Below are 13,520 nucleotides of genomic sequence, written 5' to 3' on the forward strand. Positions count from 1 at the left end.
AGCAGGGAAGAGAGATTTTATACATCCCCAGTTGGTCTGTGGAAAGTGGAGTTTCAGAAATAGCTAAGACCCATCTCAAAATGCTTGCTGTTTCTCATATTTCTAAGTGATCATCTTCCTAGGGTCAGCCCTGTTCATCAACAAACAAGATAACTGGGTAAGGACACCCTGACAGTGACTTGGGTTTTAAAGGGAGAACACCTTCAAAATAACTCAACAGCAGTATTTTCTTGCCCTGACACTTAAAAATATGGAATGCAAAAAGAGGTTTTGCTGCAATCATCAGGAGAATGGATGATTGATGATTATCATGAAGCTGCAACTACAATATTTTGACTTTGCCCATCTCCTTATGCCAAAGATGAGGTGTGGTATGAATGACAGCCCCCAGGCATCTCTGCTGCAACAAGACATGCAGCTGTGTCTGCCTTCTCTCTGGGAAGAGATCAGACAGGATCAGCTAAGGGCACTTCCAGGGCATCTGGCAATGTGCTATGCAGGTGTGCCATTAATTTAAGGTAGAAGGAGATGACCTATCCAGTTGACTCTCAGTTATTCCCTGACACCATTCAGAAATGCTGCAGTGCTTTTATTCTCGTTCCTGCACCCTTGAGATTCTTGCAAAGGCACCTGGTAACATGCAATACCTCTGTCCTGCTCTGTCTCCATTCTCATCTGGTATTTGGGAAAGGTTGGCCCTGCCTTCCATCCTCACTAGTCCCAACTGTTGAGAATATAGTCAGGGTGTGTTGTGTCTCTCCTGTTCCTTTTGGTCCTTACTTTTTGACCTTTAAGCTGGTGGTGATGGCCATCATGATTGCTGCAGTGGGAAGCAGGATTCTTCAACCTTTTTGACTTGTTAGGTGAGTTATTTCATCCGTTATAGAACACTCAGAGCAATGAGAGACACAAAAGGAAAATTTTATTTTCTTTATTTTGATTTAGATTTTCTCCTACTGGTTTAGTAATTGTGGAGGATTAGTCACTGTTTGTGCCAGTGTGAGTACCACACGTTCCAGAGCTAAGCCTGCTGCTTATAATTTAGAACAAGCACATTTATTGGTGTTTGGCCTACTGGTCTTTGAATGGACATCTGAATTGTAAATAAATTTGTTCTTTTAAGCAACTTTGTGCCAGATCGTTTAGAGGCTTACAGATAGTGATGGCAAGACATTTCTCATGGCAGCATGCAAAAGGTAATTAGAGCAGTCCCTCAAATAGTTTACAATGATATTTATGAAAATTACCTTTGTGGAATTGCTCTTGCTGCTTGGTTCTAAAGAATATTTGAAGGTTTTAAAGTACTGTGTGAGAGGTTCTATGTAATTATTTCACAGTGGTCTAAATGAGGTATAACTAATGAATTTACTGTAGCATTCCAGCTCAAGCTGTGGACCTGCATTCATTTCTCTCACTACTCAGTGACAGAAAAATCTTCTTTTGCTGTATTACAATTATGTTTAAAAGAAATGTTAACCCAGAAAATATCAGGTTCTGTGATGGGTGTGGTGATATAATCTGTGGTGAGGTGATCAGCCAAAAATGTAATATTTCTAGGGATGTAGAAAACTTGTCAGAATGTAAGAGACTTGCACCCTGAGTTTGGCAATGCTATGGTCTTCAGGAGAACCAACCTGTGGAGCAGCCTCTGGATCCACCTGACCCAATAGCCTACTTATTTCCTGACAGCAGCATATTAGAAAAGAAAAGAGGGGGGAAAAAAAAGCCTAGAGAGGATTTTAGAGCTGCAGAGTACTTAGCTGTTACATAATTAGCTCCTTGCGGGACCAATATCACTCCCATTTGAATTAGAAGTCACTTTATAGCCTGATGGGTAAGAGCTTACAGCCCTCAGCAATGCTCTTGGGACTCTTTCCTGGTGGTACTTACTGTGAGTATTTGTTGCCCACATAAAAAACATTTCTGAATTCTGTCAAACATAGCATGTGCCTGGATGTCTCCAAGTGCAGTGAGAGCAAAGTCCTCAGGTCTCTCTTCATTCAGCCATGCAGATGCAGCCTCAGGGGTTTTGGGCACACATTTGTTTAGAGAACAGCTCCTGTGTGAGGGCTGTGATGGAGTGAAGAGGCTGGGATGGAGCAGGATTTCTTAGCCAGCTCATTTCTTTTGGGTCTTGTGGCAGATGAGCATTATGGGGCTCCTGGTGAAGGACTGGTGGCAGTGCCACTGCTGCTGTCCATACATCAGCTCTCTGAAGAGGTATGAAGATAGAGAACTGGACTCTTTGCCAGCTTCCTTCAGCTGCATGTATGCATATTTACCCCTGACCTTGAGAATCTTTTATTTCTCATCCTTCCTTTTGTCATTTCTTGTCTCCTCATTTTCCCTCTCACACTCACTAGAGATTTATGAGGATGCTGAGGAGCTCCTCCACCTCTGCTGGGTGTGAGGAGATAAGAAGCTGCTCAGACAGCAGCATGATTCCCCCACTGTCACCATTTCTCCTTCAGTACTTTCACTGATCAATACAGAAAGCTTTGGCATAAGAAAAAAACCTCCATATATTTATTCTTAAAACATGAAAGTTGCATTCCAGCAAGGCTATTCATTAGGAGGAAGTGGATACTTTTAGAACTACTTCAGCAGTTCTCTAATGCTGTCTCGACAGCTGAATCCCAATTTCATAGCACTGGAGAATAAAATATTCAGTAATGGACTGCTGCTGCTATTCATCTCCAGGTACAAGAGACTCACCCTATCTCTTCTAGTGCCAAGTTGAACAGCTTTGCTTCAATTCAGCTCTACACAGGAGAGGAATACTTTACTTCACTACTACCTTCACCTGTTCCTTTTTCTTTGCTTCGTTGTGCTGGTTTTTCTTGAGTGTTTCACAGTTTGTCTACAAGAGAATGTCTTGTTTATTAAAATTCCTTTTTTTTAATCTTCCCCTCTCCAAACATTCAGCAGCAAAAGCCAAATACAATCAAAAGCAATACTCATTCCTTTGTACTCCTTAGATGTGGACAGTCCTTGTTAATTAGAAAAAGCAGGAAGGCAAAGTTTTCTTGCAGAATGATGGGTGTTTCTTTCTTAAATTCTGACAATAGCTGAGAAATCTTTGGGAAATATGTTCTTGCCAAAATTCACTCAGCATTAGACACGCTGTGAATAAATGTTTCAGTTTCTTGCTTGCCACGTGGAGTCTTTTTGTTCCTTAGCCCTGCATCTGATTTGAGAACTGAGGAGAGCAAGTATGTATGTTTGGGTTTTTTTCCCTTAGAAAACACAATTTCATGTTGCATGAGGACAGTAAGGGCAGTGCTTCTTGTTACATCCTGATGCTCTAGCTCAAGGCTGTGGCACAGACTGATCTCAGAACATGCACACAGTGCATGTGTGTATGCAAGCATGTGTGTTAGATTTCATGTCTTTGGGCCCTTCTTTTACTGCTAAAGTAAATCATTTGTCAAAACTAGTGAGGCCTGGAAATTTTATCCCTCAGTACTATTGGAACAGTAGGTGCATTACAGCTGTACAACATTACTTGAATTTGGCATCAAACCTTTTCAGTAGTCAAGTGTTGGTTCATTTGCATTGAAGAATTCTTTCTAGTAGAGCAAATATATCTACTCTTGATTCAAAGGAGTCCTCTGAGTTCATCAAAACTCTAGGCACAAAACATAACTGGGTTTTTTTTTTCTTCTTTTATCCCCAGAGACTGAGTAAAGTCTCTTTGATAGAAATTAAAACTTAATAAGGAATTCTGTGGTGAAAAGTTCTAAGGTTAGAAGAGCCCTCGATAATTGATAAACCTAAATACACACACAGTGCTTCTGATCAACAGAGATATTGTTCTTTCCCTTTCTACAGATGAGATCTGGGCAGATAATTTCTGGTCCAGGATTCTCCCTAGAAAAGAGGGTATTGAAATGCAAACCCTTCGTGTCCTTTCTGGTTTTGGAAACACAGAGGTGTGCTTCAGTTCTGGAGGCCTATGTGTGTGGCTTCATAGAGCCCTGCATCATCCTGGGGGTTGATACTTACACTTTTAATAAAAACCATGCAGACTAGTTTTTTGTTGTTTGTTTTGTTTTGTTGTTTTGTTTTTTTTTTGTCACTCTTTAAACTATTCAGTTCATTTTAATTGCCAAATCACAGAAAAGCTTGCCTCCACCCAATCAAATTCAAAACCCCTTGGCCAGGTGTTGGGCTGATGAAGTAAAACACATGACAGTAGATGTTCACCCATAATGAGATTACTTTCTTAGAGGAAACTTCTAAGTGAGTACACAGATGTGTTGATGTAGTAACAGCAGGTAAAGCAATAAGGGAGAACATGACAGAGCACTGTCTGCGCACCTTTTGGACTCTGACACCCTTCTGCTCCCAAGCAGCATGTGGTAGTTTTCCAGGACAAAAAAATAACTCCCATAAATCCAATTCCACTCAGCCCAGCACAGGCTGGAAGTTTTGAAGCAATGTGAAACTTGGTATTTCACTAAATTAAGCACTTGACCACTAACATTCATGCAGTTTTCACTGAACTCATAAATGTGGAAGAACTGTGGGACTCTGTTAATCTGATCATATTAACTGTAAGTTTCCTTTTCCAGTTTCAGAATAAAAGAGATTCAAAAGTCATTCCTGTGGTCAAGAAAACAGACAAGTTTGGATTTTATTTTTATGCTCTATTACTTGATGTCAAATTACTTTCTTTGTTATAGCTCATTTCTGAAATAGTTGAGCCATGTTTGCCTTCAGGTGTGTCAGTTTTCAACAAGTAGTTTTCAACAAGTACTGTTATTTGGGGTCGTCAGTTTTTCCGACTACAATTAGAAAGCCAATTTGTTAAGGCAAGTGTGTTTAATATTCTTCTGAAGATTGGTGAAGCCAGGCACTTAGAACAGCCAGTGACTTTTGATCAAGTGGTGCCTGTCAAATAGCTTTACATTCTTATTCAGGAACTGTCACTGAACTGGAAGAAGTTGCTGTTTGCATATGCCGTGGTTTGTGTTTCTCCTGCCTGCTTCTAAAACACTGGGAGGATGTCTTGGTAGGTCACAACATTAAATCTGGCAGGCAGCAGGCTGTGCAAACCCACTTTGCTCCTGGAGATGACCTTCCCTGGCTGCATTGTGCCTTTTCCACAGGTACACGCTGGCGGCGCAGGACCTGGTGATGCGAGCCAGGGGAGTGCTGAAGGACCGGGGCTGGCGGATATCCAACGACAGGCTGGGCTCCGGAGACGACATCTCTGTCTACGTCATCCCTTTGATCCACGGGAACAAACAGTCCTGAAAGGAGCACCAAGACTGGTTATAGGATGGGGATCTTTTTGGGAAGGGCCTGTAAGAGACAATAGGTTTTTGGTGGTCTGACCAGGACACTTCCAGCTGATGTAATCTAGTCAAAACTAATGCTGGAGGGGTATTTTTCTGCCCAAAAGGTAGGGTTCTGCACATATACTGTATATGATTAAAGATAACCCTTAAGATTCCAATTTCCCTAAAGAAAGGTTTTGGTGCTTAACAGGAATGGGATTTAAATGCTGCTAGCATATTATGGATTCTGTCATCCCTCTAGGTGGGGTGGGGAATTATTTTTTTTTCTCAGTTTACCATGTAGCTTGGAAGAGCCATTTCAGTTGTGAAAGTAGAAGTGGGTATCAGAAGCCAAGGAGGCTCCTGAAATCTACCCCCAAATATTCAGAAGGGGGCTTGGGTCACATCTCATTTAAGAATATAGATATACATATATGAGACTCAAGAGTTTTCTTTCAGAAAGTTGTATTCATGACTTATCTATGAACAACTTCAAACTTGTGTAATCCTTTGAGCCCCCATTTTCCTCTCCTGTCTCTTCTTCAGTAGACTATGCCTCCTGTATTTTAGTAGGAAAACTGAAATTGGTTTCAGTGTAACTATGCCTGTTTACTGCAGCTAAAAACAGTCACCTGCAAAGTTTTCCAGGAGAAATAGGTCACAGTTCTGTATGGCAGAATTTATTCTGGGGTGAGGAGTTACTCGTCAAGATTTCTTGTTGTGTGTATACCATGATTATTCAGAGCATGCAAACTCAGCTTTATGTGATGTTTACCTGGAGGCTGTGGTTTCTTTGGGATCAGAGATTTACATTCATTGAATGGTTCTGCCTGCTTTATCCTGTTGAAAGGATCCCTGACCATAAAATTTTTCCGTCAGCTGAGATTTAGTAAATCTGTTTAGTAAACTTGTTTGGGCTAAATTTGAGTGTGTTTTCAGTTGGACTTCTACTTGAAGTAGTGGCATTGTTCTCATTAGCAGTTTGGGTACACAGATAGTGATCTATTTCAAAGGTGTTTCAGTTCTTCCTGCCTCATTTATTATTCAGTATACCTTCGCCTGCTTGACTGCAGTGATCAGAAGGGGACAGCTTAAAACTTTCTGTCCTCTTGGCATTGAAAATTGTACTCAAGGATCATGAGATAACTGTGATAGATACAAGCCCTTGGCTTGCTTCAGCTCTTTTCTTAGCGGTGATAATTTAAATAAAGAAAATCTGTGTAAAACATTTTTGACATGAAAGCAGTAGTCCAGGAGAGAAACAAGTGAGTAAGTCTGCAGTGTAACCTGGCTGCCTAGTCCACGCAGGCAGCTCTCTTACTTCATTGGCAGGAATTTAAGATAAAAAAAAATCAGAAAGTTCTAGCATACAGGCAGGTGTATTGGCTGGGGAGCCAGCTTCCACCTGATTTGTGCCCAGACCACATTGGAGTGGAGCTGTTAATCTGGTTTGTACTGGGAGCTGACGTCATTGCTGGGCACTGACTAGGGAGATCACAAACGTTGTGTCTTTTCCAAAAGAGAAAGAGATGCTGTGCCCTTTGCAGGCTTTCTCCTGAACAGGCGTGGCCCAGAGCTTGCCAGCTCTGTAATTTATGACGTGCTGTGTAAACACGGTGCAGCCCGAGTGCGGGGCAGCTGCCCAGATGCTGCATTTGACTGCATCTGGAAGTACACTTTGGTGGATTTAAACTACTCTTGCTCCAAATCTCTAGACCCAGAAGAGTTTCAGGGTGAAAGCAGGCAATGTGGAGAGTGGAACAGCTCAAACATTGCAGCAAGCTGCATGATTCTAGCCTGAAAACTGTTCTATGAGTTCCCCAGCACCTCATATGATAAAGCTGTACAGAACATGGATGTTTTGCATTCTAGAACTTCAGTATAAATCAATGGCATATCTGATTATGTGTTTTCATGCTTTTTTTCCTGATTTTTTTTCTCTTTACCTCTTTTTCTGTGTGCATCTGGGCAAAAAGAGAGGTTTGGAGTCTAGAATATTTTTCACATGACCCCTCATATGTTTTAAAGTTTAAGCAAGAGATCTTCTCTTGCACTTTCTTTTTCGGCCTAATAAACTTATAAACATGCTTTTTATGCTCTGTGTAACTCCTGTTGTCTCCTCACAAATGCAGTTGTGTAGTCCTCTAGCAATTCAGATCCTCTTTGACAAAGAAATTAGTGCTGACAAAGCAAACAGCAAAGACGCTGGTGCTTGCTGGTACCAACTACAAGGCCAGGTCAAGTATTTCAGTGCTCATGCACTGTTGGTCTTCATTTGGTAACATGGTGTCAACACACATACCAGTTGCCATAAAACCACTGAGTTCCACCAATGTGGTGGAAATAGATTTCCAGTGTAGCATTTGCCAAAATTTGAAAGTGAAATTTCAATGGCAATGGAAAAGGCACCTTCTCATTCAGGGGTGTTTTTAAATGTACCCCTGAAGAGATGGGCTAGCAACTTCATGTCTTGGTGGGAGCAAACAGGCAGATGACTTCTCAGAGCATGATCTGGTGGCTGGTGAATCAGCCTGCACAGTGTCTGTTGTTCATCTGAGGCATTGCCATTGTCAGGAGCTTCTCTGCAGCAACTGGGCCCAGGCTGTTACATTCATTGTCAGCCCTTCTCCCAGAAAGAGCAGAAATACAGTATCAACAATTAGTATCAATCAGTGATTCTGGAACTTTAATAAAAGGGTTTTTACTCAGATGTATATGACTGAAACTATCCTGTGATGCTTTTTGTTTTGCTTTTGTGCATAGTATCTGTTACACATTTAGGTGCTTGCCTCCCTGAAGTGACTGGCACATCTCTGATCCATGCATTAGTACTTGGGCTTGCACTTTTACCTGCTTTCAGTAGGAGGTTCTTGCATACCTGAGCTGGGGTCTGGTGCTCTGCTTCAAGGCGTGGTATTAATACATATAAACACCTAAGGCTCACTGAAATAGCAGGCAGAAGTCATTTATAGGGGAGTTATTATCTGAGAAGCAAGAATAATTAGAAGCATTTCCAATTCCCTTTAAAGGCTGAATTACTTTGCATTGCACAGCATTAGAAAACACTGATGGCAGGGAGGATTCGTGGTGCACAGTGCCATTTTTCAGATGCAGGATGGGTACTGCCATGTTCAGACTTGCAGCTGCTCTAGGGCTCAGTGAAGCTTCTAAGTTAGGAGCAGACAGCCTGTGTCCTCAAACTGGAGCAAGTTAGGCACCAAGTCCAAATTTTAGATCCTTGGTATATCATCTTAGTTACTGCCTGATACCGGCAGTGCTCTGGCTTTTTGCCAGTCAAGTTCCCTCAGTATCCAAAACTGCTACAGCCTCAGCAGCAGGCAACCTCAGTCTGAGTTACATCTGCATTCATATTGCTGTTGCACACAGTGCTCTGCCTTGCCTCTGCATAGGCACTGCTTAGAAAGTTGGGCAAATTCTTGACCTTCCTCGGATAATGGCAAGGAAAAGTGCCAGTAAAGGAGTTCCAGTTAGTGCAGTGTAGCACTGTCTCCTGCTGCAGAGTCCAGTCCCATTTCTAGAAACTCAAAACCAAGAAGCTTTTACCATCTCCCAGAAGTACTGTTGCAAAAAGTAGAACAGCCATTTCAGATGTTTTTCTCTTGCACTACAGCCTAAAATCTTCTTTCTTTAATTTTATGAAGAAGGTGGTTAGAAATTTAATTTACACCAGATTATGTAAAACACAACCATCTTTTGGTGCATTAAGACAATAATGCTTCTTTCATTAACACAAAAGTGTATTGTCTGAGAGGGCTGCTGTTCAGTGGCCTCATACTGGAGAATTTTTTTTTAATAAATTCTAAGAAATTACAGGGCTAACAGATTAAATGAAAAGTGGTCAGAATCTGCTGTTAATAATGGATTTCCATTTGCAGTTACTTCTGTGTAGAAATATGACAAGAGATTTTGTGAGGTGCTGTCAGCTCTGTCCCTCCAGGATGTTTCTGAAGATCTGCTCCTGATGTTTGGGCAGATTTTGGCTCTGAACTTCTGCTAGTTTTTTAAAGAACACTACATGCTTCGAGCAAATCTTCCAGCCTTGGTGGTTTCCTTTTATTTTACATTTTATGTACTAATACTTTCAGCATTTTTCTATCAAACTTGAATGGTAAACTGTGTGAAACTGTTGTTCCTCTCAGACATTTTAGGTATGTAACTAGTTTTCCTCCATGTGTCCTAGATGAAGACCCAGTGATGTGGCTGTCATAGAGAGAGTGACTAAATGATGCTGTGACTGTGCTGCTGTATTTCTACCTGTGATGTACTTGAAGGAGGATGCCCTTCTCCACCTCCATGCTCATTCTATTTTCTTCTTTTTTTTTTTAATCCATTGGTGTTGATGTTCTTTCATAGGTGTCTAATTTTGATTTATTTTTTTTTTAATACTTGCAACATTTATCTTTCCTTCAATGGGCACTTCATCTTAATATCTTGAGATCTGTACAACTGTCTAGGGTTTATATGTCCTGAAGAAAGGAGGACCCGCTGGAGGAAGATGTTTTGGACCAATGTACTTCTGCTTTGTGACTGTGAAATGTTAATCTTTTTGTAACCTAAGAACAAAAAATGTTTAGTAAAGGGATATATTTTGTGTTTTTTGAAACTTTTCAGTGCAATGAACAAAAGAGGAGGATACTGAAGAAGTGTATGTGCAAAGTTTTAAAATAAAATTTTAAATTATATATTATATAATCCATCTAGATGTATAGTCATTTTTATTCTGCCTTTGTCATGAACATTCCCTGAGTCTCTTTGTGTGTATTATTAATTGTGCAATGCAGACAAGTAACACACTGCTTTACAAGGGAATTGATGACTCACTGACAAAAGGTCTGACTCTTGGGTTAGTGAAGTAAATTCCTTTGAGGTGGATTAGTGGATGGGTTGATCTGGAAGAGTTCAGCTGCAGGGTAGCTGTGAGAGCTTTGTGCTGCCATCAGATCACGATTCATCACTCAGACTGCCAGTTGCCATGTTCTGACTCAGTGAAGAGCTACGCAAAGTGATCCAGTACCAGCTCTCTGAGGCATTGGATGTAATTTTGGAAATGACAGCATAGTTGGAGTAAGTTTTCCCTCATCCTCAGTTCCTTAGGAATCACTGTATTAAACTCCATGTTCAAGTAAGGGTGAATTCAGGGATTACACTGAAGCAAGCTCTCACGGTTATTTAGTAACCAAAAGTGCTTTTGCAGGTACTGAAGAGCGGGAACTGACAGCGGCCTTGCCCTGTGTCAGCACAGCCATGGGCAATGCCCACCTGGATTGCCAGCAAGAGAATGAGAGCTGGGAATGTACCCACTCATTATATTTTGAAATATTGCATCGTAGCACAAGTGGTTCTCCTGCTTCCTATTTCACCTCATGCTTAGTAGAAGAGCACTGAAAACATCTGTTCTGGTGCGACTGTGGTTCCTAAAGTGCTGCACGTGCCTTCGTATTACCCACTGAGCACAGTGGAGAGTGCAGAGAGAGGCAATGTGTTACTTTCTTTCACTCTTGCTTCACTACTCTTCCCTTAAGTCCTACACTTTATTACTGCAGTCCGACCTCAGTGTCAAGTTTAAAATTGCTGCGCAAATAAAACTTCAGCACAGCTTTGCCTGGCTTGCTGGTGTCAGCTGAATAATAAGTGCTGGTAGCATGCAGTGACAGGGAACTCTTGCACACCAACTGAACCTAAAGGACCTTATTCCACATCATCCTTTTGCATTTCCTATGCCATAAATTATATAAGCTTGTAGATCGAGTAAGGCTTCTTATTTTAAATTTTTTTAGGTGATCCATACAACTCTGAAAATTTGGACACCAGTTTCTGTAATTCATGTAGGCAATAAGTCAGTGCTTTGCCAAATAATCCGTTCATGTATCCTACTGAATCTGCCCAGTTAACTAAAGTGACATAAGGGAACAATCCCAGTAATTTATTGTATTTTGTACAGTTTCTGTAAAACCAAGGCCTGAAATTTTGTCTTCTTAATGTATCCTGGTAGAGCAATGTACTTTCACAGAAAGTTGACTTCTTTATGCTTTTACACAGTGGGCTTTACTGATTCCAGAGTTTCTCTGATGCTTTCCAGGAAGGCTTATATCAGTTGAGGTTTTTTTCACATCCTGTTCTTGTTAGGAGGAAGGATGAAGGTTTTTTTAAAAAATCCTCCACTTTGCAAAACAAAGGATGCCATAACTTCTTGGGGATCCTAAAATACTTCCCGGGGAAATGGCGCTTTGAGGGTGAGACTGTTACAAAGTCTCACCTTCTTTGTCTACCTTCATCAAACCCAAAGGAGTTTGATAAAGGTAGACAAAATGTGCCTACAGGTAGATAAAGACACATTAGTTGGAGAGTCTTAATAATTTAAGAATAATTAATCATAAATTTGAAGCTGTAGCAATAGTCCATGACACTCTGTCACAAAATGTTAAGGGGAGAGGGAGGTAGCCACAGCAGAAGAAATAATTAGGTCTTTACTGTGGCTAATTTAAGGCTGATTATTTAGATGTGTAGATAGATAAGATCTCTTAACCTTTATGAATTTGAGGCCACCCAATACTACAATTATGTTCTTTTTCTTATGTGTTTTAGTGCATAATTTCTCAGCCTCTAAAGAGTCAAAGTATCCCTCATGTTGACCACAAGCATTTATTCCCTTAAGCGACAGAAATCAATCCCTCAGAGTGTTCCTATGTCAAGAGGGCACACAGCCAGCTGTAATGGTCTGGTGTTTTCTGTGAGCTTCTCAGTCATCCCTGGATTTACAAGCCTGTTGGTTGGGTGTTCTGCTCGTCTGTGGTAGTTCAAGGACTTTCCCAACAGACTGGACTCCAACAGAGCATCTTCCAGGTTTATTTATGTTGTGGGGTGGTATTTTTCCTTCCTTTCCTCTCCTTACTGTGCCTCTCTCAGATTTAAAACATTTTGGCATAGTTGACTGCTGTTTGAGATGAGCCACTGAGTCCCTGGCCATCCACCTCCTCCCAGCACTTGCTTCCTGCAGGTGCTGACAGCGAGAGCATCACCAGCAATGCAGCAACGCTGGTACCTAAAGGGAAGACTCATAGAAGGGGAAATTGTTTCTTCATTATTCTAACATTGCTCATTACATCTAAATTAAAACTTACATGCCTGTAATATTTTAATTTTCCAGTTTGAAAGGGGAAACTTTAATGGTCTTTAAGTTGGTTTTAGAAGGCTCAACTTTTTGGACCATTGCTATCCCAGTTCTTTGGCTCAGTTATTCTCCAGGAAAACTACTCCTCCTTGGCAAATTAAGGGTTGTCTGGAAAATCCAAAGGCTGTCACGCAAGCTCAGAAAGAGAATTTAGCTTCTCATATGATAGTCATTTCTGTAATTGCTACAACTTTCTGGGGACTAAGCAAGAAGTCCTGAAATTTTGCTATTTTTGCTTTAAAAGGGTAAGACTTAAGAATATGGAAAGTCTGTAAGAGATCCATGAGTAAAACTACAAGGAAAGATCCTGCTTTCCCATGAGAGTTACTGTGGAAGACAAATGACTAGGCAGTCACCTTATGAAATAGCACAAATTGTTCCTAAATAGAGACCATTTCTCTGCCCAGTATAATATTCAATAAAGCTCAAGGATGTAAAAGCAGCTGACAGTCCTACAGTCATTTCAGTCTTTTCAGAATTTAGACTGATCCTGCTCATCCAGATCTCTTCAACGTGTATTAGTTTAATTTTTAATCCTGCAGCCCTTTGTGGCAGATGTGGGCTGAGGCAGCTGTTTACAGTGCAGTATCACAGCACATTCTGGGACGGGCAAGAGGAGACAGGGAGAAGCCAAAGCCAGTTGCAGTTATCCAGGATCTAGAAGCAGACAAACCAGTTATTTAAAGAGGGAATTGCCAAGGAATGTACAAAGAGCAAGGGATTCCTGAAGCCATGAGCTGTTTAGGCCTTAATTCTGAAAAATCCTCTCGTCCCCATGTTGTGCCTGTTTACTTTCATTCCTGGGTTGGTACCACAGCTAATTGCGCCAAATGTCTTATTTCTTAACATCCGCCAGCTTTCCCTACAGCTTTGTCTGCCAAATGTCAACTGCATCTCATCTAGCTGAGATCAAGGTACTCCACGAACAAGCTCCTAATACAAAATTCTTATGCTGCATTTTCTGAGGATTGTGTTCACTACGCTCCCAATTAAAAAAAAAAAATTTACTTTTCTGGTCTTTGCACCCCCTCTTGAAGTTTGTTTTT

General features: G+C 41.0%; 1 protein-coding gene across 1 annotated transcript in view; it reads left to right on the forward strand.

The window, feature by feature from the left end:
- PPM1H (protein phosphatase, Mg2+/Mn2+ dependent 1H) overlaps positions 1 to 9,938 on the forward strand; it is a 130,927-nt gene extending 120,989 nt beyond the window's left edge. The window contains exon 10 of the mRNA XM_041411342.1: positions 5,112 to 9,938. Within this exon, the coding sequence (XP_041267276.1) occupies positions 5,112 to 5,259 (148 nt within the window). The 3' untranslated portion in view covers positions 5,260 to 9,938. The remainder of the gene's footprint in view (positions 1 to 5,111) is intronic.
- Positions 9,939 to 13,520: the final 3,582 nt, after the last annotated feature.

Source organism: Onychostruthus taczanowskii, unplaced genomic scaffold (genome assembly GCF_017590055.1).
Source record: "Onychostruthus taczanowskii isolate IOZ18803 unplaced genomic scaffold, ASM1759005v1 scaffold35, whole genome shotgun sequence".
Lineage (NCBI taxonomy): Eukaryota > Metazoa > Chordata > Aves > Passeriformes > Passeridae > Onychostruthus > Onychostruthus taczanowskii.